Source organism: Sciurus vulgaris, assembly GCF_902686455.1.
Source record: "Sciurus vulgaris genome assembly, chromosome: 11".
Lineage (NCBI taxonomy): Eukaryota > Metazoa > Chordata > Mammalia > Rodentia > Sciuridae > Sciurus > Sciurus vulgaris.
In genome coordinates this window covers 26,704,142-26,730,616 of record NC_136472.1, presented here as the reverse complement: position 1 = coordinate 26,730,616, position 26,475 = coordinate 26,704,142, and the positions used below count along the sequence as shown (strand labels likewise).

The following is a 26,475-nucleotide window of genomic DNA, read 5'->3' as shown; positions in this document are numbered from 1 at the left end:
GAATAGATACATATATATCAACACTGATAAATCTCAAAATCTGAAGTTACAGAATAACACATAGAGTTTGAAAACAAGCAAAGCAAAACTACATAATGTTTTAAGAATATATTGCTGGGCATAGTGGCACACTCCTGTAATCCCAGTGACTTGGGAGACTCGGGCAGGAGGATCGCAAGTTCAGAGACAGCCTCAGCAACTTAGTGAGGCCCTAAGCAACTTGGCAAGACCCTGTCTCTATATAAAATATTTTAAAAGACTGGGGGGCTGGAGTTGTAGCTCTGTGGTACAGTGCTTACCTAGCATGCATGAGGCACTAGGTTCGATCCTCAACACCACATTAAAAATAAATAAAATAAAGGTATTGTGTCCATCTGCAACTAAAATTTAAAAAGGGGGTGCTGGGGATGTGGCTCAGTGGTAAAGCACCCTGGGTTCAAATCCCAGGTACCAAAAAAAAAAAAAAAAAAAAAACCCAGACATTTTTATGAGTTACTAAAAACATGCAGAGGAATACTAAACCCTCAAGTCCATAAATCCTTTTGATCCTGGGAAAGAAGAAGAAAGGATTGGGATGAGGGATGAGGGAGGGGTATGCAGCTGGTATCTATAATATTTTACAAAACTTTTAAAAAATGAAGCAAGGATGGCAAAGTCTTGAGGCTTGATAGAAGTGGCTACTGGCAATACAGGCGTTATGTTATTCTCTGTTATCTTCTGAGATTTTAAATACTTCATGTAAACCAAAAAGGATGGGTAGGATTGAGGTGGAGAGCGGTGAGAGGAACAACATTCTAGAGAAAGTGAGCATCATGGTGGAACAGCAAGTGGACTTTCACCAATGACAACTTCGAGGTATTGGGACTACGGGGAACTGGGAGCATCAGGTCGGCTTGGAGTTGGAGGCCTTCAGGGGCAGAAGGAGGAAGGGAGGGCCTTCCAGGCCACACCGTGGTCTAGGTCTTTATCCTCCCAAGGCCTGCTGAGCAGTTGCCCAGCTGCCAGTCTTCTTGGGAGGCCCCAGAATAATAAGGCCTTCAGGCTGCCTGCAGGGTAGCTGCCACATCCGGCTCAGCCTTCAGCCCTTCTGGTCAAAACCAAGGGCAGGGAGCAGGGAGGACACCCCAACAGGAAGGTTTATCGCCACCTGGGGGCTTAGAGCCCACTTTTTCTTACTAGGTGCAGCTGCAGGTGGTCTGGGACCTGTGGTCAGAGTCACAAAGGCCTGGATCTGAATTACAGCTCTCTTGCTTCGCTTAGTCAAATTTCTTTGCCCCACTGAGCTACTACTCTTCTAGTAACGATAGTCACTGAGCTTATCTCACAGGATTAATGAGATGAAAATGAACTTGGGAATATACAGTGCTGACAGAGTAAGTCGCTGATGAGTATTAACCATCGTGGCCATCATCAATAGTGCCCACACCCTGTGGGCCAGGTGTCTTAGGCCCTACCGGGCAGCCAGGGTCTGGGGAGCACTGGAGGCACAGGCTGGAGTCAGGGGAGAGCAATGACTGGACATCGTGTGCCATTTGAGGACTTGACTAGAGTGAGGCAGCTTGTCAGTACCCGCATGCTTTTGATGCAGAGGGGAAGAGGAATGGCCCTCCTCCAGTGCCCTGAGCCTTCACCACAGCCTGTCTCTCCCTCCTGGGAGGCAATCGGGGTGGTCTCACCACTGCCCCTCTCTCGTGGCCCTGACAGTAAAACATCACAGAGGTGCACCACAAGCTCCAAAATGGGGACACGCTTCAGCTACCCCCATGAAGGACACCAGTCCTTCTCCCAAAAGAAGTCCAGTCATGCAAAGTGGCTCTTCTTTCTGACCTGGCTGCTGACTGGCATTCCCCCAAAGTAGACTTGAAACTAAATAGCTAGCTTCCGCCTGAGACCTCTGCCTGGGCAGGAGCTGGCAGCACTAACTTCCTCTGAGCAGTTTTTATTTGCTATTTTGGGCTCTTTCAGCACGTTAAACCAGGTAGAATGCACTTCCTAGTGGCAACTAACACTTACCTTGAGTGCCTGTTATACACTAGGCAAAGTACATCATTGCATTGATAGTTCTCCAGAGTCCCATGAAATAGGAACCAGAATTATCTCTTCTTTACAGATGAGGAAACTGAGGCACAAAAAGAAAAGGTAACTTCACAGGTGAATGGTGGAAATAGGACTTGATCTCAGGGTCATCTAACCCAGAACTTTAGAAAAAAGGGTGCAGCTTATGCCACTAGAGCAGGGAGGTTGACCCTTAGGGGTGAAGAGGAAGTCGGCAAGTCAGTAGGTTCGGACTGGAAACTATTACTTCCTTGGCACCCACTTACCTCCCAGCCAGCCAGCCCATCCCAGCTGTTGGAAGTCAGCAAGGGAGGGAGGGAGGGAGAGGGAGAGAGAGAGAAAGAGAGAAAGAGAGAGAGAGAGAGCAGCCAGGCCAGTCCCCTTGGGACTAGCTCAGACCCTGCCAAGTGCTCTTTCTTCATTCCAGTTGCCTGCCCTGGACTCCACCCTACACATGGTTCTGCTCAGAGCCAGCCTGAACCCAAATGCCTTTATTTCTCCCCCCAGAGGCCCTCTCTTTAGCCCTGGGGCATGGCCTGCAAGGAGCCCTCCATGATCCAATAGAGTTGTACAGACACTTGTTGGCAGCAACTCCGAGTTGGCGCCACTTCAAAGCAGGGGCGTCAGGCTTCTCCAGGTGTCAGAGGCAGCTGGCACATTAGCAAAAGGCCTCTGGCAGGAAGGGTTACTGAGCCAACTGCCATCCACTGGAAAAGAGCACATGTGGATGACCTCGTCTCTGAGAAGATTCCTTCCTGAGCCCCCTGAGGGTGGTGATGGGGGCGAGGAGGAGTTTTGAGTTCAGCCTGAAAGAGCTGTCTGTGGAGACCTATGGCCTTTGACTGAGGTTGTCCCTGTCACAGAAGACAAAGATGGACCAGTAGCTTCCTGCCTGCATTTTCCCACAATTTGGCTGAGATTCCCAAGCAAGATGCAGATGCCCAGAACTTCCGTGGGTCACAGCTTTTGTTTGGAGATGGACAGTGCAGCGTATGGTGTTTTTAAAAGCACCTTTATGTAAGTCTTTCAGCATCTTCTGCAGTCACAGCCTCTTAACAGCCAACTTTCCCCTGCACCCCGAAACAACACCGGCAGTCCTGGTCCACTCTGCCAGGGCTGAAGGAAGCAATCTGGGATATGTGAGCCTTCCAGCTTTTGCATGGACTTCTCCAGCAACAAGCAACTCACTTTTCACAAAGCAGCCATAAGCCTGAACCTGGGCAGCTTGAAAAAGTCTTCCAAAGCCAAACTCTGGATTCCTGCGACATCTTCCTCAGAATTGGGTCACAGTGTGCACAGTGGTGCATGCCTGTAATCCCAGTGACTCAGGAGGCTGAAGCAGGAGAATAGCAAGTCATTTAGCAAGACCCTGTTTAAAAAGAAAAAGGATTGGGGATGTAGCTTAGTGGTAGAACCCTCCTGGGTTTAATCCTCAGTACCAAAAAGAAAACAAAAAGAGTTGGGTCTCAGCCCTCACTTCCTCTGAGTCTTCTCTACTAAGCCAAAGAATCTAAACACAGCTATTTGTCTGATATCATAGTTTTTAGACTACACCACTCCAACCTCCTCCATGACTCTAGTTTACTCCTCCCAAATGGACTGTCCAGAACTGAATGTAGTGTCCAGGTGTCATCTAGCCAGAGAAAAGGAAAGGGTAGTGGTGTGGCTTTTCTTCCTTGTTCGTGAACTCAACAGATCTCTACCGAGTGCTTGTTCTATACCAGGCAATGCTGAACCCCAGAGTCAAGCAACGAGCAGGGAGGCAGAGTTGTCACTTGGTGGAACTTACAGTTCTGGGGCAGAGACAGATGTGAACAGTGCAGGGAGGTCACAGAGAACTGCGGAAAGAAGCCTGTAACAGGGAGGCCTGCCCCAGTCTGGCAGGTGCTTTCTTCTCTCACTTCAGACTGTGCCTAAAGCCTGTGCAGGCAGCAGGAAGTAAGGAGGGACTGGGGGGCGAAGCATTATAGGTAGAGGAACCAACTGGTCCAGGACCTGAGGAAGGAGGCCATGGGAAGGACTGAAGATCAGTGTGGCTAGAGCAGCTGAAATATAATGAGGAGTGCTCCTAGTGGCCACCGAGTCTTGCGAGCTGAGGGGCAGATCGGGTAAGCTTATAAACCAGGACAAGAATGGGGGACTGTGTTCTAGGACAGTAGGAAGCCTGTGAAGGATTTTAGGCAGCATGGTAAATGGTCAAGTTTACATTGAGTACTGACCACAGTACGGATGCCCAATTAGAAAAAGGCAAGCGGAATTGCCGGGAACCTGGGGAGGAAGCTGAGCCATCATCGGGAAGAAAGAGCTGGAGACTGACTGTGGGGGGTGGCTATGAAATGGAGAGCTGGCTGAAGAGAACCTGTAGCCACAGGATTGACAAGATTTAGTGACTGATTGGGGGTAGGCGAGGGAGGGGATTCCCAGGTATCTAGGGTGCCTCCCAGGTTTCTGACTGAGCACAGTAGTAGGTGGTGTTGCTGTAGGAAAACCAAGATCCAATTGGCTTTCTGGCACCCAGTGTCACCATTACGGTGGAGAAAATTCCTCAGATCTTTTCACACAAATCCTTAGAAAGAAGGCCCCTGCCTCTGCCTGCTTCCCTTGACCTGCTCACTGGTCCCTGCCAACCCTTGTAAGTTTCAGCAAAGCAGGCATCAGGAACAGGAGCAGAGCACACCAAGACCAACCTGCCTCCACCGAATCGTACCCTACAATAGTGCACTTCTTCAAAGAGGGGCTGGTCTCAATTTTTTGTCACTGCCTACAGAGGTGGCAGCCATAATGACCATCCTCAGACCTTTTCCAAAGCCCTAAAGAAAGAACAAGAATTCATCTGGCACAAGTCTAACCAATGTGTCAAAATTAAGCTGCCTGGAACCCAGAGGTATCTACAGCAGAGTGCAAAGGAGATTCAAGCGCCAGATCTTGAGTCCAGCATTGATTACAGAAGCAACAAGAAAACCAAGCACATGCTGCCCAGTGCCTTCCAGAAAAGTCAAGGAGCTGAAGTGCTGCTGATGTGCCACAAATCTTACTGTGCTGAGATTGCTCACAGTGTTTCTTCCAAGAATGGCAAAATCATCCTAGAAAAAGCAGCCCAGCTGGCCATCAGAGTTACCAATCTCAATGCCAGGCTGCACCAGGAAGAAAATGAGTAGATGACTCATGTGCATATTTTATTCACGCTTAAATAAAACCATAAACACTAAACACAAAGATACAAACAAAAACGGGAAGGTAAGCTTAATGGTCAAGTCAAGAACAGCACCTGACATCAAGCTGAGCCTGTTCCGAGGCTGGAAAGGTGCACATAGTTTTGCCCCATGTGGGCTAGGGAGGGCATGTTCTCCTCTCTGTTGTGCAGGGTACATGATAGTCCATCCTATGGCTGAAAAAGGAATATGCCCATGGCAATCTCCTTCAAAGCCTCAGCGAGGCGGGACCTGTCTCGGAAGCATGCTGATGAGGGGGAAGTACGAAGGGAGGTAACGTCTAGAGTTAGTGGTGATGGTGGCACAATTTTTTGAATATACTAAAACTCTTGAATAGTACTAAAATGTACATTTAAAAGTGTATATTTTTTAAGGGTGAATTTTATGGTATTCTAATTGCATTAAAAATGAATAAAGAAACAAAAATACAAATAATAAGTGGAGGTAAGGGCTATAAATAGAAGCAGCTGGGTTCCAGGTTGATGATAAACAAGAGAAGCCTGTATCATTTTCTTTTTTCTTTTCTTTTCTTTTGGTGGGGGCTACCGAGGATTGAACTCTGTAGCACCCTATCACTGAGCCACATCCCCTGCCCTATTCTGTGTTTTATTTAGAGACAGGGCATTACTGAGATGCTTAGGGCCTCTCTAAGTTGCTGAAGCTGGCTTTGAACTCTTGATCCTCCTGCCTCAGCCTCCCAAGCTGCTGGGATCACAGGCATGCGCCACTGCACCCAGCCATGCCTGTATCATTTTCGAAGGCTTCAGAGTCTCCCTCCTGGTTTCCTGACAGGTTTGCGCTCAGCCCGATTCATTAGCTTTAGGCCATTGGGATGCTTGGCTGTCCTGGGGGTGGGGCAGAAAGGCCTCTGGCTCCTCTTCTCCGGAGGTGCTGGCGGCTTTTGTCCCTGAGCACCCTGGGAGTGCCCCTCTTCCTCTGTGGTTTGGGTGACTTTCCTCCTTCCCCTTCTACCTTGCTGTCCTCGACCTTCCCTCTCCCCAACCAGATGTCAGAACTGAGCTCCCTGTCCTCTGTCTTCCTTTTGCCTGGTTTCTCCTTAGGTCATAAGAGATGGGGTAACTACTTGGCCTGGGGCACAGCTCTTAGTCCCATGAGCCACTGGTGGAGGGGCCAGGGTGCCCTCCCGTGGCCCTCGGCAGCATTGCTTCTTCCTACCCTTCGGCCTGAATTTTTTCCCAGCTAGAATTTTAACGTTGCACTCCAGCAGTAGAGGCAGCTTTTTTTCTTCCCAAGAAGCTTGTAAGAAACAGTTAAATCCCTAAGATCTAGATGAGCAAAAAAGAAAACAAATTAGCCACAGAAGCTAAGATATAAAATGGAAGTATTTCTATTGTCTTTTCTTCATTTCTAAGAAGTGGTGTGAGTCTAAAGGTGCACAGCTCTGGAGTCGTATAAATTCACCAGCTGTGTGTGACTTTGGCAAGCTGACTCCTCTGGCACTTAGACTCTTCACCTGTAAATGGAGCTAATAACAAGACCAACCTGACAGGATGCTGTGGGATACAACTTAATGTAGCTGATTACCTTCTGCAGTGCCTGCCTGGAATAGGGCCCTCAGTCAGTGGTGCCTGTTTCTGTGACCATGCTTACCAGATGAACACTAGCTTGGAAACTTTTTCTTTCTTCAGGGAGAGCTGAAGCCCAGTCCAGCCGCCTTGCCCAACTCTAGCAGGGACACCACTCACATTGTGTTCTGAAAAGCCCCTTCCCTGAGAGGTGAGCAATGCTGGCTCTATGGAGCTGATCCAGCTGCCAGTTTGAGGACCCTCTGACAAGAAGTGGAGATTTAGAAAAATAAAGTAAAGCAGTTTTAAAAAGGAAAGATAAAGCCAGAAGGGCAGAGTCAGAAGCAGATTGGGGGTCCAGCTCCACTCCAGTAGAGGAGTTTGGCCCTCTGCCTGGCACACGGATGGAGCCCAGCAAGTGCTAATTTCCTTCTCTTCCTGTGCCCCGTCACATGTGACCCTGAGCAGTGTATGAACATGGCCTTGGTCTGATCCCTTTACTAGTGAAATGGTTTTCTTCCTGTGAGTTGGGCGCCCAGTGGGAGGGACTAGAGTCAGGAAAAAACCAAGATGTGGTCAGCAGACAGCAAGGGACATTGTCCATGAGCAGGGAAAGAGGGGGCAGCCTCGGCTGCACCCCAAGACGGGATGTGTTCTCTGGCCCTCTCAAGTGCAGAGTGCCCAGTAGCTCTTTGCCCTCTCTCCTCTTCTGCCATCTGTGTCCCAGGGTGGAGGTGCCTGTTGCTGTTCTGGCCATTTGGTAGCTTATTAAATCTCACTACCACTTGCCAAGACCCCTTGAAACCTCTTGGCTGTTCTTTTTGCCTTTTCTGATCAGCTGTATTTATTCTGAACTAAATGGTCCTCACTGCAGAATGAAAGGATTTACTGCTTAAGTATATGAAAAGAAATCCTGGCCGCATTACAACTGACCCTCTCCTCATGGCCCCACCCCCACCCCTCCCCCCTGCCCAGGCTCTGTCCACTAGCTGGTGCCACCAAGACTGAACTGGGAGCCCACTCTTGGTGCAGTACAGTCAGCAGTTTGGTGGCAGAATCCAACTGATGGAGAAAAAGTGAGGTGACTAGGAGGAGCTTGTTTGGGGGAGCCCTCTCCCAAGTAGGCTCTAGTCTCTCCCTCTCTCTCACGCACTCTGTCTCACAGTCTCCCTCTCTCTCTCCCCCTTCAGGATTGTGCTCATGGACGATGCCATGGACTGCTTGATGTCTTTTTCAGATTTCCTTTTTGCCTTCCAGATCCAGTTTTACTACTCAGGTGAGAGTGTTCCAGGTCCCATGTGGCTCCGTCTAGGCCATGGCTCCCTTTCCCACCCTGTCGTCCTTTCCATCTGTGTGCCTGGCACATGTTTCCTTCCCCACTTCCTCTGGGGGTGTGCTGCACCGCAGGCACTAACAGGATGTCTCATCCACACTGGTGGTCCCGAGACTCAGTCTGCAGAGCCTACTTCCTGAAGACATTGAAAACCACACTGCTTCCAGCCAGCAGCACAACAAACCTGTTTAAGTGATAATGACAATAACAACATTAATAACATCCACTCCTTACTGAAGTCTCAGGCATAGCCCTGAGAACTTTAATCTTCAACACCCTGATAGGTCCTTTCAGAGATAAGCTCTGTAAAGAGGTAAGTAGCCAAAGTCACATAGCTAATAGGCGACGCAGCCCAGACTTGAACAGAAGGCAGGCTCCAAAGCCTGAGCTCAGCCCCTGCCTTGGCCCTTGGGCACATGGGTGGACACACATCCTACCACTCTCATAGCTTTAAGTAAGTGCACAGCAGTTCTATCTCACAAATCACTCCACTCCCCAATTCACACCAGCCACGCCCTTAAATCCCTTCTGGAATCAGGTGGCATAAAAATAGATGAATAATTGCAAATGCGTACACAAGCAACATCAAATGGAATGTGGGTTTAGAAATTGCTGACTGTGTCCATAAACAAACTCGTTTAAAACGGGCTCTTCCAGTAAAGAGAAGGCTGTCCTTGGAGCTTGGAGATGGCCCTCCTGCCAACCGGTGGCCCCAGCCAGCCCTGGACTCAGGCGCCACATTCTGTTTACTTGATGGCAGCCCAAGGACTGTTCAAGCAGGGGCTGAAGCCTGGGGTCTTGCCACCTGCTCCTAGCAGCACCAGGCATTTCTCTAAAGCTCTTGAGCCCCAGAGAAGGAGCAGCCATGTTTGGGAAAACCATTTCCGCTTGCTGCCTTCTGGGCCCTCCTCTCAGCACTCCCAGAAAGACAGGGCAGCCACCCTTGGACCACTAGCTTCCCGACACTACACAGCAGTGTGTGAGTGATGAGATGGGTCCTAAGACACCAGTTGCTTAATAATGGCTTAACTATGAAAACCTGAAAACAATTTCAAACATTACTAGATTAGCAGTTTGCAGGCTTTCTCTGCTCTTCACTGGGATTCCAGCACGCTTTCTTAGCAAGAGGCAGGTGGCCTCACAAGATGGGACTTACCGTTGTTTCAAAACAACTCTTCTAACATTTACTATGTGGCAGCACAGTGCTAGATGCTGGGGCAGGGAAGGAATAAGGCATGACTCCTGCCATTGAACAAGGATCTCACATTCCAGCAAAGAGAGATTATCTGAAGTGATTGCACTGAAAACTTGTCCCTCCTAAGTGCTACTTACGTAAGGTGCTGTGAAAGTATGCAGTGGGAATCTTGCCTAGTCCGGTAACAACTGCCCATAGGGTGGGACCTCTGAGCTCCGGAGGGTGGCCATCAAACCCCGTGCTGAGGTGTTCTGCTCTTGGGGCACCGTGTGCATCACTTGGAGGCTGGGGTGGAGCTGAGCTGTCACGCAGAGAAGGGAGAACACAGTGAAAGGATCAAGTATGTCCTCCCTGAAATGAGCTGTCTTCCTACCCCCGTGGCACCAGAATTCCTGGACAGCGTGGCTACCATCTATCAGGACCTGCTGTCAGGCAAGAACCCCAATACCGTGATTGTGCCAACATCGTTCAGTGGGCAGCACCGCCAGCGACCTGCCTTGGGCGAGGCTGGCATGCTGGAGGGAGTGGAGGCGTCGCTGTTCTACCAGTGCCTGGAGAACCTGTGTGACCGGCACAAGTACAGGTGGGAAATGGGCATGCATTTCCCATTGGCATGCTGGGTCCACCTCAGCCCTGGGGACCACAGGCTGCTGGCCTGGAAACAGTCTCTGATGGGATGTTCCAATCCATCAGGGCTTCTAGGGCCCTTGATGGTCATGATATAAATCAGAACAGAGCCAGAAACCAGGTTATAACTAAAAGCCTTCCCACCAGCTCACGTAGAAAGGATTGCTTTCACTTAGGCAAGACCAACCAGCTTACCAAGAGATGGATTGGCCTTGATTTCTTGTTCCTACTTCCCCCACAGAAAGGGGACATTAAGTTGTCCTGTGTGGTGCAAAGTCCCTGGGATGGAAAGAGCAGTCAGTTTTGGTCTCTTCCAAGAACTGGCTGTTACCAGTAGCGATTTCCTCCTCCCCGCCTCCTACGCCCCTCTGTAAAAACACCTGTAAACATACCAGCCCAAACTTCCCGCCTTGCTCCTAGAGATCTGCCTTCCTCCTCCTGGGCCTCAGGAGTCCCACAGCAGGTCTCTGGGTCTTGGCTTTGAGCATCCTCCTAAGACTGAAGGTATGGATGAAAAGATGGCACTCAATCTGCATTCTTCCTTCTAGCTGCCCACCCCCAGCACTTGTCAAAGAGGTCCTAAGCAACGTTCAGAGACTGACCTTCTATGGATTTCTTGTGGCCCTCTCGAAGCATCATGGAATTAACCAGGCCCTAGGTAAGCTAGTGCTGCCAGCCCCTGCCCCACAATACAGCTGGTCTCCATTGGCAGACATGGCCCTGGTGGGTAGTGGGTATCCCCACCCGTTTTGATTTCCCAGGGCCAGCCTCTGGGTCCTAGGGAGCTAGACTGTGCACCACACAAGACCTCATACACCTCTTGTTCCGTGCAAGGGACAGAGGCAGCCGAGGCCTGCCAGCCACTCCCTGTAGACTCCCCTGTTCTGCCTGGGGGAGTGGCTTGCTGGTGGGATGACCCAGGGCTATTTACCCAGTGACTCTAGAGATTTCATATCACCGGTCTGAATCCCATTTAGAAACAGGGCAAAGGTTTGACTGGGAGGCCTGTTTTTCCAGCAGGGAGGAAAAAATCTGATTAATCTGGAAAGGCGCAAGCAAAAAAAAAAAAAAAAAAAAAAAACCAACCAGCGCAGTATCAATCAGCGCAGTATCAAGCCTCACTGGCCCAGTTCCCTGCCTGACACTGCGTTGGTTTCCTCACCCACCCCGCTCTTCCCCTGCCCTCTGCTGCTGCTCTTCCAGGGGCAGAGCCAGCAAGCTGCCCTCCTGCTGGAGTTTTAAGGGTTCCTAGTTGTATCTCCTCAAGAAATCCTCCTCATATGCTGGGATCCAGGTTCCTGAAAAGTACTGCCAGTTGAAGGAAGAGGCTCAGGGGAGCAAAAGTAGACCTTCACTTAATGCTCATCACAGTGCACCAGGGGCTGTGTCACAGCACATACTCTGCCAGGGGCTCTCTAGGAGACACAGTGTTCTAACTCCCCACGGACACCTGGCAGTCTGGTTATTTTGAGTCAGGGACTCTTCAATGGAGTGAGGTTGGTAGCCGAGGTCACCAATAGGACTGGGACTAGAAAGGCAGTCAGAAATTGAGAGAAGTAGGGATTTGCTACATGTCCTTTCCACTCCTAGGTCACTGTCCATCTGCCCTTCCTTTCTACCAATAGCAGCCGCTAGGAAGGAAAAGGAAAAGCTCACCAGTCACTGGATCCCGGCCAGGACCCCTCACTGTTCCTAAGGACACTCACCCAACTTTTACTGAGCTTTAATGTTGACTAGAGTGGAAGACAAAAGAAGCATATGGTCTCTGCCCTCACCTGCATCTCCAGGGTAGGAGCTAGCAAGGTGGAAATACCCTGGTTGAAGCCAGTAGTGGAGAGCCCCCCTCCCAAGGTACCACTCAAAAATGAGAGGGTTCCATGGTACATAGTTTGAAAACCATGTAGAGCAAAGGGAGCCAAGAGGCACCATCTAGAAAAGATTCAGAAAATTCAGAAACGGAATTGGTGCCAGACTGTGTCTTTCTGGACACCAGCCTTGTTGACTACCAAGTCTAGGTTCTAAACTTCCAATGAGGTCTTTTCCTTCAGTCCTTTGCCCCTGAGAAGCTTCCTACCTGCAGACTTCCGCTTCACCTTCCCTTCTGAGTGAAGAGCTCCTGGGAGCATCCAAAACTCCTCTCACCTTTCCCCAGTGTCTAAGAGTTCACCCCTCTTACTTTGTAGCTAAAGAAACCAATAGAGACTGGAGTATGAGACCTCGGGATGGGACGGTTCACCTGTTGGACAGTCAGTACTTTTTGCCATGTGTCCAAAATGGGATCACCCTAACTTGGGGACATAAAATTGGGTTATTTCTGACCTCTGGAGTTAGCCTGGGTCATGTCCTTTCCAGCCCAATACCTGGAACCTCAGGGAGGAACTAAACCCCCGGCACCAGCTCACAAACCACCCTCTGGAAGCAGACCACCCTATTTGGGGAAGTCTCCTTGGCTATTGTGTCTGCCCCAAGTAAGGGAAGGAGGGCACAGGGGTTCATTAAATTTATCAAGTGGCACCCAGGACTTCTGCCCTGTCACTGGAATTCCTGTAGCAGCCCTCCCAGGGTCAGTAGCATAGGCACATGTGAAGGTGAGGGGCATGGAGGCATCCACTGCCTGATGGATAGAACTACGGTTTGTCTTGTCCCTGCCCCCATCATCTCCTAGGAGCTTTGCCTGACAAAGGGGACCTGATGCACGACCCAGCCATGGACGAGGAGCTGGAACGGCTGTAAGTGTCAAGTGGGAAGGTGCTGCCCCCTTGTGGGAGCCAAATCTGAGTCAGACGTGGCTGTGCCCCATCACGGGTCACCCGGCACTTGTCAGTAATGTGCGTACTGATCAGGGAAGGGCTGGGGACCAGCAGAGGACTGAGCTGTCCTGAGTCCTGGGGGTTTATCCAAGTGCAAGTGAGCGTGGAGGTCCCGAGCTCCGGATGTGTGGCACCATGCTGCCCTCTGGACTTCTTCCCTCCTCAGGTTGGTCCAGGTCCCAGGCCTGGTCAACTCGGTCACTGCCACTCCAGAAGCCAGCTGCCTGCCTTCCCGGATCCCTCCTCGGGTTGGCTCCCCGTGGAGACCCCTCCATCACTCCCGCAAAGTGGATGCAGAGAGCGAAGGCTCCACCGAAGAGACAGATGAGTCCGAGACTTGAGGAATCTTTAGGGCCCTGCCTGTGCCCTGTACTTTGCTCCCACTCCCACCTGTGGCATCTCCACCGACCTCCTCTCCACACCTTGCTGTGCTGCCCCTCTGCTGATGAAAAGGCTGAATAACGCCCCAGCCCAAAAATTGCCAGCTCAATGATCAGCCAAGCCGAGCAGTGACCCTTGAAACCCAACAGCTCACTCCCCTTAGCCGTCAGCCCTTGGGCTTTCGTCAGGCCCTAAACTTAGACTGCCGTAAGGCCACCTCATCACTGGAAAGGGGACCTGGCCTTAATCTTTTGTTGACTAGTCCTTCTAACCTCTTAAGGGAGAGCAGTTCTTGATCTCTGAGTGCCCGCATAAGGCATCTCCCTACAGCAGTTCCACTGGGGGAGAATGTGAATAGCTATGTAGGGCCTTGCAGTCAGAGGGACACCTGGGAGTAAGCACTAGGATATAACCACAGTGGCTTCTGCTGGACGAACCCGACACTAGCCATGATGGGAAGAAGGGTGGGCAAGAAGACAATTTTGCTTTCAAAATCTGCTTTGCATCTGTGTCTGTTAAGTCTGTGAAATAAATAAAGTCCCTTGTGTCTGATAAGCAGTGAATCTAAAACCACTAGGGTAAAGGGAAAGGGTAAGTTTGTGTTTGGGTGATTCTCTGGCAGGACGTGTGGTGGGGCTGGTGGGCCACTCATGCCTGGAGACCTGCCGAGGCTGCCAAGGGTCCATCTGCGTGGGAGCAGCCAAAGGAGGGGTGCCTTCAGAAAAGGAGCTCAGAGGGTTCAGGGCCAAGTTCCCAAAGCCTTCAAGACCTGGCCACACAGGGCTAGCACTGCACAGCCTTCTGGCAGGTCTTCCTGGATGCTTGCAGCTGCTTGGGGTAAGGGTAGTAGGGATGCAGCTATGAACAGCCTGAGGTGTACAAGCTTCCTAAGCCTGGAGGAAGGTAAGGAGGTAAGGCAGGTGGTCTCTTCACTTCCTTTGGAGTGAGGGTGGGGGGTCCAGAAAATAAAACCCACCCAGGGGTCCAAAGCAGGATGCCTCTTCTGAAGCAGGTGTCCCCACTACTGGGTAAACACTTTCCTAGGCTCCTCACTGCCCAGACCAGCCACAGATAATTACAACAGTTCCCAAAGTCCTGCAGTACCCAAGCCAGGCCTGGGAGGCCTATTCTAAAGCTGTTCCAGCCCTTGAGGTTTCTCAAATCCCAGTGTGTATCAATCACAATGCAACTTACCAAGTCCCAGAGTGACTGAGCGGGGATCCAGAAATCAGGACTTTTTTTTTTTTTTCCTTCTTGGTGGGGGAGGGACCAGGAATTGAAACCAGGGGTACTTAACCACTGATACACATCCCCAGCCCTTTTTATTATTTTTAATTTTGAGACAGGGCCTTGCTAAGTTGCTGAAGCTGGCTTTGAACTTGTGACCCCTCTGCCTCAGCCCCGAGCCGCTGAGATTGCAGGCATGTATCACTATGCCCAGTGAGAAATCAGGATTTTTTATGAACACTCCAGATTATTCCAAAGCTAGTGCCCCAAATCCATAGTGGCTTTGAGCCCAATGGCTTCTCTATCCATCCTAAGCCTCCACCAGTGGTTTCTAACTGTACCTGAGGATTCTAAGGTCACAGAGATGTTTCAGGGGCCCCTATAAGGAAAAAGATATCCAAGCCAGGGGAGTACACACAAACACATCCACACTTCCAAGACTTAAAAGGGTATCATTTAAGGTTAAATATTTAAAAATTTGTTTCAACTCTACTGAGACAGACACATCCCTATTCAAACTCCTGTTGTGATGAGGAGCAGGGCTTCTGAGGTTGCTCAGCCCTAAGGCTCTGCAGGTGAGCTGAAGGGCCAACTCACACCAGCTCTTTCCTCCATGTGCTACAGGGTGGTGAGGCCGAGGCTGCACCGGACTGCACAGCAGCACAGGGGCAAGGAGCTGGGGGGTCTTTGGCTTTCACAGAAGAGACAAGCTGGACGCCCCAGAGAGAGTATTCTCAGCTTCAGCAACACCCAACCAGTATCGGTGGGCGCCCAGAGAGTGAGCAAGGGGCTGCGCTGGGCAGGGAGGCGGGATGGAGGCCACTCCTTCACTTTGACCCATAGGGCCCCGTGGGGGCTTTATTTTGACACCACTTTGTTTCAATACAAACAGTCCTGAAAGAAAGTCATGTCCCTCGGAAGGAAAGAGGGAAGAGTGGTCTGTGTTGCTTGGGAGCCCAACCTGAGACCCACAGGTAGGGGTTGGGCCCAGACTGCCAGCATGGCAGACAAGATGGCACCAAGGATGACACAGTGCATGGCCCAGCTGCCAGAGGTGAGGCCTGCAGGCCACTGGGGGGTGCTGGCCAGGCCTCCCTCAGCCCAGGAGAATGTAGAGGAAGAAAGCTGAGCCCGAGGAGCCTGCTTCTGTCTCTCACGTCCTCGGCTTCCTCAGCCAGTAGCATATTCACTGCATCCAGTCAGGACACAGGGCAGATGAGACCCTTGTGGGCACCAACGAGGGGAAGAAGGGACAGAGTCCCAGGCGCAGATAGAGGGTGCCATGACCCAGTGATGGTAGGGAAGGGTTCTGGGACATCTAGCAGAAGTCAGCCTCTGTGGTGGCAGTGAGACAGGAGATCACTCAGGCCTCCAGGCTAATCCCAAATGAAACCTTTAGGTGCCAGGTAGTTTCTAGTCCTTAGTAAGGCCCAGAAGAAGGTCCTTCCACTCCCCTGCCTCCAGAAGAGCAAAAGCAGCAGAGGCAAGTCCAGAGCCTCTCCCCAGGAGAGGCTGGTCTAGAGTCGAACTCTTGCTAGGCCTCCCTTTGGTTCCACTGGACAGAGGCTCAAGCCCCAGACCACCTAAAAGGATCCTAGAGCCCACCAAAGCCTTACACTTTCATGTTCCCAACTCGGGGAAGGGCTGGACCCAGAATAAGCCAACCAGAGGCAACTCCCTCCCCTCACTCCCAGTGTTGCAGGCTGAGTGAGCAGCAGCTTTGGGGCAGGACTGGAAGGACACTAGCACAGAGGAGGGGGCGTGAGGGGACCAGAATAGGGGCTTAATCCACAGGCAGAGGACAAGGGCTGGTGCTGACCATTCCCTTTGCCCGAGATCCTCCAAAATCACCCCACTCACACACCACACACAGAAAGTAACAAATCCTCCCAGCTTCCACAAGGCAGGCATCCCTGGCCTGGGAACCATGGAGTTCTTGCTGCTGTCACCACCAGAGGCCTAAGCAATGGAGCTTGGATCAGTAGGAGCCATAGCGATCCTGGGGGAGAGAACAAAACAGAAAGTCAGTCTACACTGTCTACACTACAGCAGATTCCCAGCATGAACACTGCCTCCCCAAGTCCACCCACAGCAGAACTGGAGCAGCAAGGACTGGGCCCAAGGAGTACTTGGTGAGAGCAAAGGAGGGGAACACTGGACACTCATCCAAGGAGAACCCCTGCTGGATCTCACAGCTGCCAAGATGGGAATAATCCCAGCGGCTCAGGAGGCTGAGGCAGGAGGATCACGAGTTCAAAGCCAGCCTCAACAACTTAGCAAAGCTGTAAGCAACCTAGTGAGACCCTGTCTCTAAATAAAATATAAAAAGGGCTGGGGATATGGTTCAGTGGTTAAGCGTCCCTGGCTTTAAACCCCAGTACCAAAAAAAAAAAAAAAAAGTGGGGAAAATCAACATAAGACACATCACTGTCTTAGGGAGAGGCCCAGCTCTGGAACAGAGCTGAAAGGAAGGAAGCTATCCCTCCATGAAACAAAATGCTCTCTTTAAAGCTGCCAGTGGATACCCAGAAACAGTGTCTGAATATGGTGAAGACAAAGCTTCAGGCATTATTCTTCAGACCTCTTCCCCAGGTCCAGCAGCCCAGCCTCACCTGCAAAGAATTCATCACACCATTGGCCAACACTGCCATCTTGCCAGCCACAGACTTGACACCCTGCTTAAACTGGGCAATATCAGCTGTAGGAAGCACATTCCCCAGAGACACACTTCCTGTAAAAGCAAGGAAAGGGATGACTTAGAGCCCTGCAGGAAGCCATTCCTAACCAACAGGACCCTCCCAGCTGTGCTCACAAGCCTTGCTTGGTGCCCACCATCCTACTGGCACCCTACCTGCTCCGTGAGCTCCATCCACGTCCCCAAAGAGGTCTGAAGAGCTGATTGCATTGCTGCCTGAGAGCTGCTGTAGCCGAGACCTGGCTTCATACTAAGGTGAAGAAAAGGCAAGGCCTGGGAATCTTTTGGCCAATGAATTCATATAGCATGAGCCCTTCTAGTACTAAAACCCAAAGCAGAGGCAGGGAGAAAGCTCTTGCTTCTATGCGCTGCTGCCAGCCTTAGGGTAGACAATTCCACTTACCTCAGCATCCACCTCCCGCCCAAAGAACATGTCAGATGAGATGGCTTTGGCTCCTGCAAATTTCTGACGTGCTTCACTGGACTCAAGGCCTGAGTTCCGGCCTTCTACTTCCCTCCGGTTTGTGGCTCTGAGGGGTAAATGTGGAACATCTCTGACCTTTCTCTTGGGAGAAGCAGAGTACAGAGGCCAAAAAAGCACCAATGGCCTGGCCATGGCTTACCATGCCCTATTCTGTCTGTGGTTCCAGGACTCTGGAACCATCTCCCCTGGTGGAGAGCCTCTAAAGGGATACCAGGAGGCCACTTCTCACACTGAAACTGAGTCACTGAGAGCCTGAGTTATCTACATTACACAGGGTAGAAACATGGTTTGGAGGGGCCTTGGGTTCGGCCCACTGTGGCTTCATCAAGGTCCAAGAGGCCATATTGTCACTGTTGCTACTCTACTCCTCATTACAGTTTGCCTAACACTGGTTCAACCACATGTCTGTCGGCCTGAGCTTATACACTCTGATGTCATGATGAACAGTACCACCCTTCTACTCCCAGAAGCATCCTACTGTGGATGATGAGCAGGTACGTGGTCACTCCTGTTCCAGCACTGATTATGCACGGGCACATTACATTTAATCCTTCCAGTGACCCTGTGAACTAGTAATTTATGACCTCATCTTATAAGTCAATTTTTTCAGATAACTTAGCAATAAAACATTACCCAGATTAAGATGGAATAAAGCTTTTAAAAAATAAAAAGGGGTTAGGATATAGCTCAGAGATAGAGCACTTGCCTAGCATATGCAAGGCCCTGGGTCCAATCCCAGCACCACAATCAATTAGTAAGATGGAGACCAGGGGCACACCTTTAGGATAGAGGTCAGAACTCAAGAATAAAATCAGCCCTCTCCCACCAGAGAAATAGATCCCAGGTAAAAATGGGCTGCCAGGTTCTCTGTGGCAGAGCACAGTTCAAACCAAAGCCAGATTCCCATACTGTCTAATAAGCTAGCCACTTATGGCTATGTATAGTTAACTAAAGTTATATTAAAATTACATTAGAAATTCAGTCCCTTATTTACTAGCCACATTTTTAGGGCTCAATAGTCACAGCAAGTAGCCACCACACTGGAAGACACAGATATAGAATATTTCCATCATTGCAGAAAGGTCCACTGAAAAGAGCTCCTCTAGAAGATTCTACCTTTCTGAAATGGGCCGGATGCTTGAGATGGTCACTTCTGGCTCCTTCTCCTCTACCCTGTCCATACCCCAAGCAGCATCTGTATCCCAGCGAGAACCAAAAGTTTCCCCCAAGGAAAAGGGGTTGTCCTTGTACCTAGGGAGATAGCAGAGTGGCTCAGAGAAGCCTGAGGAGGAACATGGTAGCCAAGTCCATGCCCCAGCAAGAGTCTTACTTTGGGGGTCCAGAGGCAAAAGTCCCAACATCATCAAACAAGTCCAGCTGCGAGCGAGAAGATTTTGCACTCACTGGTGTTTCTTGCTCGATCACCTGCATCTCGGACAGCACTGAGTGGGAGACGGAGCTGTGCAGAAAAATGAACCAGGCATGAAGCTGGTGGTACTGGCACTGCATTTCAAGAGCAGCCACCCACCTGCTGGGTGCTTCCTCAGGCACCCCTCAGAACCTTCTTCCCCTGCCCGTGAACAGCATTGTTCCAGACGTGGCAGAAGTGCGAGGTACTGGATGTGATAACTCAGGGAGCACAGCTCAGAAGTGTCTACACATCCCTAGTTTCCTCAAAGAAGAGCTTCTTTGGCCAAAGGTGTTTTCCTGTTACCATGTTAATAACAACATGCACTGAATGAGCATGCTCTGTCCTTCACCACCACTCCCTGCCTTGCACACTGTGAACCATATCCTGCACTAAGAGATGCTCATATGCACAAAGGAGAGCCTGAAAAATGCCCCAGAACAGGGAAATGAGTCTGATGACATCAAAGGATGAGTTCTTCTTTACCTATTCCTTTTTTTAAAAAAAAGAGCTGGGCAAGGTGACACCTGTAATCCCAGCTACCTGAGAGAGGCAGGAGGACTACAAAATTCAAGACCAGTCTGGGGCTGGGCATGGTGGCACACAACTGTAATCCCAGTAACTCAGGAGGCTGAAGCAAAAGGATTGCAAGTTCAAGGACAGCCTCATTAAATTTAGTGAGGCCCTAAGCAACTTATTGAGACCCTCCGTCTCAAAATAAAAAAATAAAAAGGGCTGAGGATGTAGTTAAGTGTAAAATATTGCCGGGTTCAATCCCCAATACTGAAAAAAAAAAAAAAAAAAACAAAAACCTTAAATAAAACAGGGCTGGGGATGTAGGTCAGTGGTAAAGCGCTAGCCTAGCATGTGTGAGACCCTGGATTCAATCCCCAGCACCACATAAAATTATATTAAATTAAAAAGAGCTTCTCATAGCCAGAGCTGGGCTCATGCACCAAGACCTGGATCTGCCAGCATTCTCCCTAGGGTGGGGCAGGCCCTGTAGTTCATGATGCCTCAACTCCTATCTCCCCAGATACACTTTCAGAACAAATTTAAATAAATTTATTAGAAAATATCTATAGCTTCTAGCTGGAAGACACCCAAGGAATGAATATTTTGCAACTGGGCTTTAAAGAGGGTGGACTCAGTTTAAATTAGACACTGTTGCCCTGCAGAAAAGGTGGCTAAGGATGCAGCTCAGTGGTAGTGCACCTACATAGCATACGCGAGACCCCGGTTTCCACTCCAGCATTGCCAAAAAAGAAAGCTAGAAAGTTGTTCACCAGTCTTTAACCCAGTCCTCACTCTGTGACCAAAACAAAGAGGAGGGGTCCTCAAGCCTTTTCAGGATTAAAATTGTACGTTTTGAAAATTAACTATGATCATACTAACACAGACTGAATAACTTAATACAACCAGCACAAGTTTCAAAAGATTAGGTTAAATTACCCAACCTAATCTCCTTCCAGAGAAGTTGGGCATAATAGCTAAAAATAATAAAGTTTTGTGTTCAAATCTAGTTTTGCCAGCTACTAGGTTTGCAGGATTCAGGCAAGTTGCTTAATTGCTTAGTTCCAATTTCTCCATCTGTACAAAGGAGATAACAATAGCTCCTTCAGAAAACTACTGTGTCTAAATAAATAAGGCCTCACTCATTATAATAATAAACTCATGGTTCAACAAAAGGAGCAGCCATCACTTAGCACAGGCTAACCACAGCCAGGATTGTTGGCCCTGATGCTATTAGATATTCCTTTTTTTTTTTTTGGTCCTGGGAATTGAAACCAGGGGCACTTGACCACTGAGCCACACCTCTAGCCCTTTTTTATTTTTTATGACAGGGTCTCACTAAGTTGCTTAGGGCCTCTAGGGCCTTGTAAAGTTGCTGAGGCTGGCTTTGAACTTGCAATCCTCCTGCCTAGCTTCCCAGGCCACTGGGATTACAGGCATGCACCACTGAACCTGGTGCGATATTCCAATTTTTAAGGGACCAAAAATCTATTACTGAAATCTCTACGTTAACTCACAGTATGGCAAAAAATGCATCACAGAGCTGTTCTGCTTTTAAAGAAAATACAGCAACACAAACCTAGAGCTTCTGAAACACAGGGATGTTGCTCAACCTATGTGTAGACACTAGAAACGCCTGGCAGTCCTCAAGAAGGTCTTAAAAAATAAAGAACTGTCCCAACCACTCAATATGCCTAATAAACACCACCCTAGTCTCTTGATTCTGATCTTATTAGTCCGAATCCTGTTTCACTTATGTAACAAATACTTACTGAGCACATACCCACTGTATACCAAGCACTGTGGTAGGTGCTTTTAGACAATCAATAAAATCATCTATCCAACCTTGGAGGAAGACTAAGCATGAACTGCAGGCAGAACCTGCACTCAGAAAAACAAGGGCATTTCCCTGCCACGCCCAGGGCTGAGCCTCACCTTCGGGATACCAAGCCCATGCCCAGCCTCTCAGCCTGCTCACGCTTCTTCCCTTCCAGATTCTGTAGCTTCTTCTCCTCCTTCTTCCTATCAATCTGAAGCTCCTGGTAGGCCAGACGCATGGAGGCAACCCTGGAGGGGTGAACAGGTTGGCAGCTGGCACCCGTGCTACCCGCCCCCAACCAGGCCACTGTGGCAAATGCTCACATGGACTCCTCCGCCTGCTTCTTGGCATCAGCTGCCTGTTGCTCACGGAGCTTCTCAGCCACCTGGGCCTGCCGCTCAATCTCACTGAAGCTCTGGTTGCTCACCTTCTGGGCCCCAAGTCCTTTTTTGGCACCCAGCTGGGGAGAGAACCATGTGATGTGGGGCCTGCCAACCAGGCCCCACTGCTCCCTCCCAGGCATCGACACTCTAGCTGTACCACCAGGAAGGGTCCTCCTTAAAGTTTGGGGTCAGAAATAGAAGCCCAGTGAGCATGGCTGATAGAGAACAATGGTTCTGCTGGAGCTGGGCATGAGATGGCTCACAATCCCAGCAGACATCTCAGAAAATGAGGACAGGAGTTAAGGCTGACTAGGATCTGCTATGTGCTAAATACTCCACTAAGTACTAGAGGTACTCGGTCTGTCTCCCCACAGCAAGTCCCTGAGGATGGACATCTTTAAATCAGACAAGCACTTTGCCAAAGTCATATAACCAGTAAGTGGTAAGGTCAAAGGTAAACCCAGGCAGTCCCACTTCAGCTTCTAATCACTCTCCACTACTCTCCCACCTACCCCTTTCTTAGCTGCCGCTGGCTTCTTCTTGCCAATTATGGAGCTTTTCAGTTCTGTGTGAGAAAGAGGGAGGGCATGAGCTAGGGACAAAGGAAGGTCAGAGGCAGTGGCTTACTCCACCCACACCATGCAGCTTCAAGGCAAGAGCATCTAAAAACAACAGCTTCAGGCAGGCGAAGGCCAGCTACACCACCAGTTCCAACTGATGGCATCCAAGCAAAAGAAAGACAAGATCAAGGGAGACTTCTAACTCCCAGCAGGTTGCAACAGGAGCCTAGACTGAAGCACCAGAGACAAAGCCCCTGAGCCATGAGTGAGGACCTTTAGGCAAGGGTTAGGTGCCAAACACTAGCCTCAGCTCCTAGAGCAGGGAGCTGGTATGCAGGAGGCAGACTCCCCAAGCAACTGCTGGTTACCTCTGGCTGGAGGAGCCCCTTTAGCTGACAGATACATGGACTCTGGAGGAGAAACAGACTGTGGCTATCAAAGGGTCTGCCTCAGAGCCTCCATACGCCTTCCAAGCCCAAAGGCCTGTACGGAGCCTGCTTTAGGCCCAGTCATGCCAACATTTCCAGGGGATCAGCTGTACAGTTATTCTGTTGGCTTCTTGCCCCAACCCCCAAAAGTCAACAGAACCAAGGTCAGCAAAGGAACTGTTTATTCTAACCAAGTTTGAAGGCCACAAAAGAAAAGAGTAGAAAAGAACTGAAGGACAAGGCAGGGTCTGGCTTTAAAAGGACAATGTAGCCTCTAGCCATCAGCAGCTCAGAGCAGTCCCCCACCCCATTAAATGGACCAGACAGGCCAGCCCTGCTTGACCCCAGGGACAGGATAGTCTCACAATGGCCTCCCGACTCATTGGCTAGATCCAGTCCCACACTCAGAGGCAGCCCATCCAGGTGTCTATTCTAAGGGCCCAGCTCTAAGTCAATGTCACAGCCCTGACTTCAATTACAGTCCCAAAACCAGAGAGGTCAGGTGTTCAATCTCCTATGGCCTCAGTCCACATGACCAGACAGCAGAGATGTGAAAAGAACACTGGATGCCCACCCTCTCCCAGTTGGTATACTGACCCAGAGAGGCTTTGGGTGAGGTGCCAAGCAGGTCGGTGTTTGGGCCTTGCTCTGGCTCTGTGGATACAATGATATGAGTTAGGTATAAGGTTCCTAGCATCCTATAACGTAACTTCAAAGAAGTGATACATTAAGTCCCTAGCTTTCCTCAGTTTGCCACCAAAAGATAAATGCCCACCACTTTCTCCAAGAGACAAATGAATTCCATCCAACCCAAAGCTAGGGGAAGACCCACACACACACATTTCTGTTTCCTTGGCCATGTGTCCACTTCATAGCCCAAATCCTTTTCCAGGACCAGGGCACTTGGTTAGAATCTGGGTTGAACTCACGTGCCAGGCCACTGCTCTCTGCAGACAGGACTGGCTGCTGGGTGCCTGAAGACTCAGTATCTGGTGCATCCCAGGTACGGGGCTGAAAAGAAGGCCAGATCACAAAAGCCTTAGTGAGCCACTTATGGCCAGCAAGACGTGCCAAGCACCTGCAAGTACCTTGAGGTCGTAGGCCCTATTCCTAGTCCATGAGGAATGGAGACTGAAGGTTAGCAGGTAAATTACAGTTGTTATTCACCAGAAAGATGCAAGAAACCAGCGGCCCCCTCTCTCCCTCCCTCCACTGTTTACTTAAAGCCTGAGACATTCCCCTAACAGAAAATCCACTAACAACTACTAGGCACTTTCTGTGTACCAGGCACAGGCTAAGGGCTCCTCATATACAAACCACTTAATTATCACAATCAGCCCTTTGAGGTAGCTACATTCATTTTAGAAACTGAGACTTGGACAGATTAAGTGACTTAGTCACATCACAGAAATGCCAAGTGGAAAAGCAGGGACGCAAACTAAGAGTACAACTTCAGCACCCAGTGCCAACAGAGTTGCCTTTCTCACAAGGTGGGCCACAGGGGAGGAAATCTTTTCAATGACCCCAAGCACAATGCCTCTCTTATAGGGGAAGATGCTAGGAAAAGCTGCATGGGGCTTGAGATTTCTTAAGCCTAGGAAAAGCTTCCCTTCCACTCTACCACCCCCAGCTCCTAGGTGTCCATTTCTAAGGAGGATCCTATCACAGTTCTACTTATATAAGAATGAAACACCTTGGCCTAACCAGTGGGTAGCAGTCACCACCTCAGTGGCGAACACATTCTCTGAGGTATCTTACCAATGCAAAGGGAATCTATGCCATGATCATAGAAGGCCTTGGCCATGGTAAATAAACCACCTGTCAAGGACAATCGGGAAAATATTCTCTGGGGATACTCACTTGAGTGTGTTCTGTGAAGAAATCAGAGTCCTTCTTCTCTGGGGACTGACTAGGAGCACTTCCCATATTGTCTATCCAAAGCTAAAAGGGAGATGGTATAAAACACAGAGCTCTGAGCACCCCTTCCCCCAATGCCCCAGCCCAGGGACAGGCACTTACGTCAGTGCCATGCCTAGCCAGGGCTGCACTCCCCAGCTGCCGGATCTTCTCTCGGTACATCTGGGCCGCTCGACTATTATATTTGGTGTTGGCATCATTGGCTGTGCATCCATGCTGGCGAAAAAAGGCTGTCTAGAGAGCAAAGAAAACAATGGAATGTGCTACGGGTGATTCTGACCAAAGCAAAAATGTTATTGGCAATAGAAGACACCCCCTTATAACAGCCCTACTATTATTTATATAGACTAATGCACTACTGACACCAGTTTTCAGAGGAAAAGTTCTTTGGAAATTCCTGCAAAAAATACCTTGCCATACCCCATCCTCTGAGATGACTGAATGAATCCCAGCTCTCACTCAACTCCTCCTGAGGACAGCATGCCGAAGTCACTCAACCCACCTGTCACCCAGGCAAGCCCTCAAGAACTCAATGACTGGGGTCAGCCCAATTTCCTTAGCCTTCCCTCAAGAACATCTGTTTAGTTTAGTATGAATTTGAAACCCCTTTGAGAGACACTATTTGCTGGTGTTATGGACCAAGGGACCCTCTGAACAGAGAACAGGGTCTCCTAGGAAATCGCTGCAAAATTAGTACCCAGGCAAAATAATGGAGGGTTGGAGGGGAATAAAAAAAGAACTTTACCGCATTAGCATTCCCACCAACTTGCATACACCTCAGCTGGAACCAGTTCCAGTTGGAATCCAACTCCGTGGACCTATGTACAAGGGCTGTGTGTCACTTACCAGCAAATACCAGGAGACCTGCTTCCCTGGCAGGCCCACACATGTTATTTGGCGTCTGGCTGCAGGTACACAGGAAACACTAATTAGTCACTGCCCCATTTCCTCCACTCTACCCTGTGCTTTGCTCTTCATTCGCCTATTTCAAAGCGTGCTAATTATTTCCTCAGATAAGGAAGGAAGTCCCACTGTCAGGCTCACCGGCTTCGATTTGACTTTCCCCTTAAAAACGATCAGTCTCACTAGAGACATACTCAGCCAAGCTATCTGCAACAACAACACAAGGTCAAGGCAAGCTAGCTTTTCCCCCAAACTAACGCTGAGAGTCTCAAGTTTGACCGTGAGGAAATAAAGTTTTGATCCAAACACGGAGAGGACCGTTTATGTGGCAGGGGGTTCAAACAGGTGGTACCCAGACCCGAGAAGGCTACTGGACCCCCGGCCCAGAGGTTTCCAAACACCAAATTCAGAGTGGTCAAAGTCGAGGCAGTCACTCTCTCTTGCTGGCCACGCAGCCCTAGCGGATGCACAGCAACCGGCAAGAACCCCCACCTGATAAAGCTGAGATGGACGCCCAGGGAGCGGTGCACTCCGGAGCAGTCAATGCACAAGAAAACACCATACGTGATGCTGGCCCAACTCGGACTCTTGGCGCCGCAATCGAAACAGGCCTGAGGGATGAAGCAAATAAGCGAACGGTCAGGGCCCCGAGTAGAGGCCGGGGGCTGACAACCCAAGAAAACCGCCCAGCTCCGCCTCTCTCCCTCCCTCAGGCCCCGGGGGAAGAAGATCCCTTCTCCGCTAGTGCCGGACCCCGCACCCCTTCCGATCATGCACCTTGTTAGTTGGAATTGCGCGAAGTCTCTTAAAAAGGGTCTGGATTTCGGTCTTGCTCGGCTCCGCCGCCATTTTCTCTCCTTCCCAGACACAACCGCGACCGGCCGGTGCTGTCGCGGGCCAATCGGCGGCCGGGAAGGCGGGCTAACCCGGCCGGCCTCGGCAGTGCCCTGACCAGCCGAGGGGTGGGGTGATTTGGCCCGGATCTGGACCAATGAGAGA

The 26,475-nt window shown here is 50.0% G+C and overlaps 2 protein-coding genes across 4 annotated transcripts in view; one reads left to right on the top strand and one right to left on the bottom strand.

Moving 5' to 3' along the window:
* The window catches only part of CSTPP1 (centriolar satellite-associated tubulin polyglutamylase complex regulator 1), a 180,253-nt gene extending 165,073 nt beyond the window's left edge, over nt 1–15,180 (top strand). Inside the window, exons 5-9 of one of the 2 annotated variants that reach the window (XM_079103246.1) lie at nt 7,984–8,069; nt 9,709–9,904; nt 10,497–10,606; nt 12,614–12,677; nt 12,925–15,180. In XM_079103246.1, the coding sequence (XP_078959372.1) occupies nt 7,984–8,069; nt 9,709–9,904; nt 10,497–10,606; nt 12,614–12,677; nt 12,925–13,099 (631 nt within the window). In that variant the 3' untranslated portion in view covers nt 13,100–15,180. Of the gene's footprint in view, nt 1–7,983; nt 8,070–9,708; nt 9,905–10,496; nt 10,607–11,573; nt 12,584–12,613; nt 12,678–12,924 lie in introns of those variants that run through there. The other variant, XM_079103247.1, reaches the window with a different exon arrangement.
* Nucleotides 15,181–15,192: 12 nt separating this feature from the next.
* ARFGAP2 (ARF GTPase activating protein 2) lies at nt 15,193–26,441 on the bottom strand. Of its 2 annotated transcripts, XM_079103237.1 has the most exons (17): nt 26,254–26,441; nt 25,969–26,087; nt 25,319–25,391; nt 24,676–24,807; nt 24,517–24,597; nt 23,586–23,667; nt 23,254–23,310; nt 22,597–22,638; nt 22,181–22,233; nt 21,609–21,745; nt 21,402–21,533; nt 18,876–19,004; nt 18,662–18,796; nt 17,465–17,591; nt 17,218–17,311; nt 16,979–17,097; nt 15,193–16,365 (listed from the first exon to the last, which is right to left on the bottom strand). In XM_079103237.1, the coding sequence occupies exons 1-17, from the start codon at nt 26,323–26,325 to the stop codon at nt 16,345–16,347; spliced, it is 1,605 nt and encodes a 534-aa protein (XP_078959363.1). In that variant the 5' UTR covers nt 26,326–26,441; the 3' UTR covers nt 15,193–16,344. The 2 variants fall into 2 exon arrangements, with proteins under 2 accessions (XP_078959363.1, XP_078959364.1); XM_079103238.1 differs by lacking the exon at nt 22,597–22,638 and having other exon boundaries at nt 26,254–26,437.
* Between the last annotated feature and the right edge of the window lie 34 nt (nt 26,442–26,475).

Excerpts from the sequence above, each read along its gene's own strand:
- ARFGAP2 (XM_079103237.1), bottom strand. The coding sequence starts at position 26,325 with ATGGCGGCGGAGCCGAGCAAGACCGAAATCCAGACCCTTTTTAAGAGA. Across the intron at positions 26,088-26,253 it reads GCGCAATTCCAACTAACAAG|GCCTGTTTCGATTGCGGCGC; the intron begins GTGCATGATCGG and ends TTCATCCCTCAG. Across the intron at positions 23,311-23,585 it reads AGAGAGCAGTGGCCTGGCAC|AGCCAGAGCAAGGCCCAAAC; the intron begins GTGAGTTCAACC and ends TTGTATCCACAG.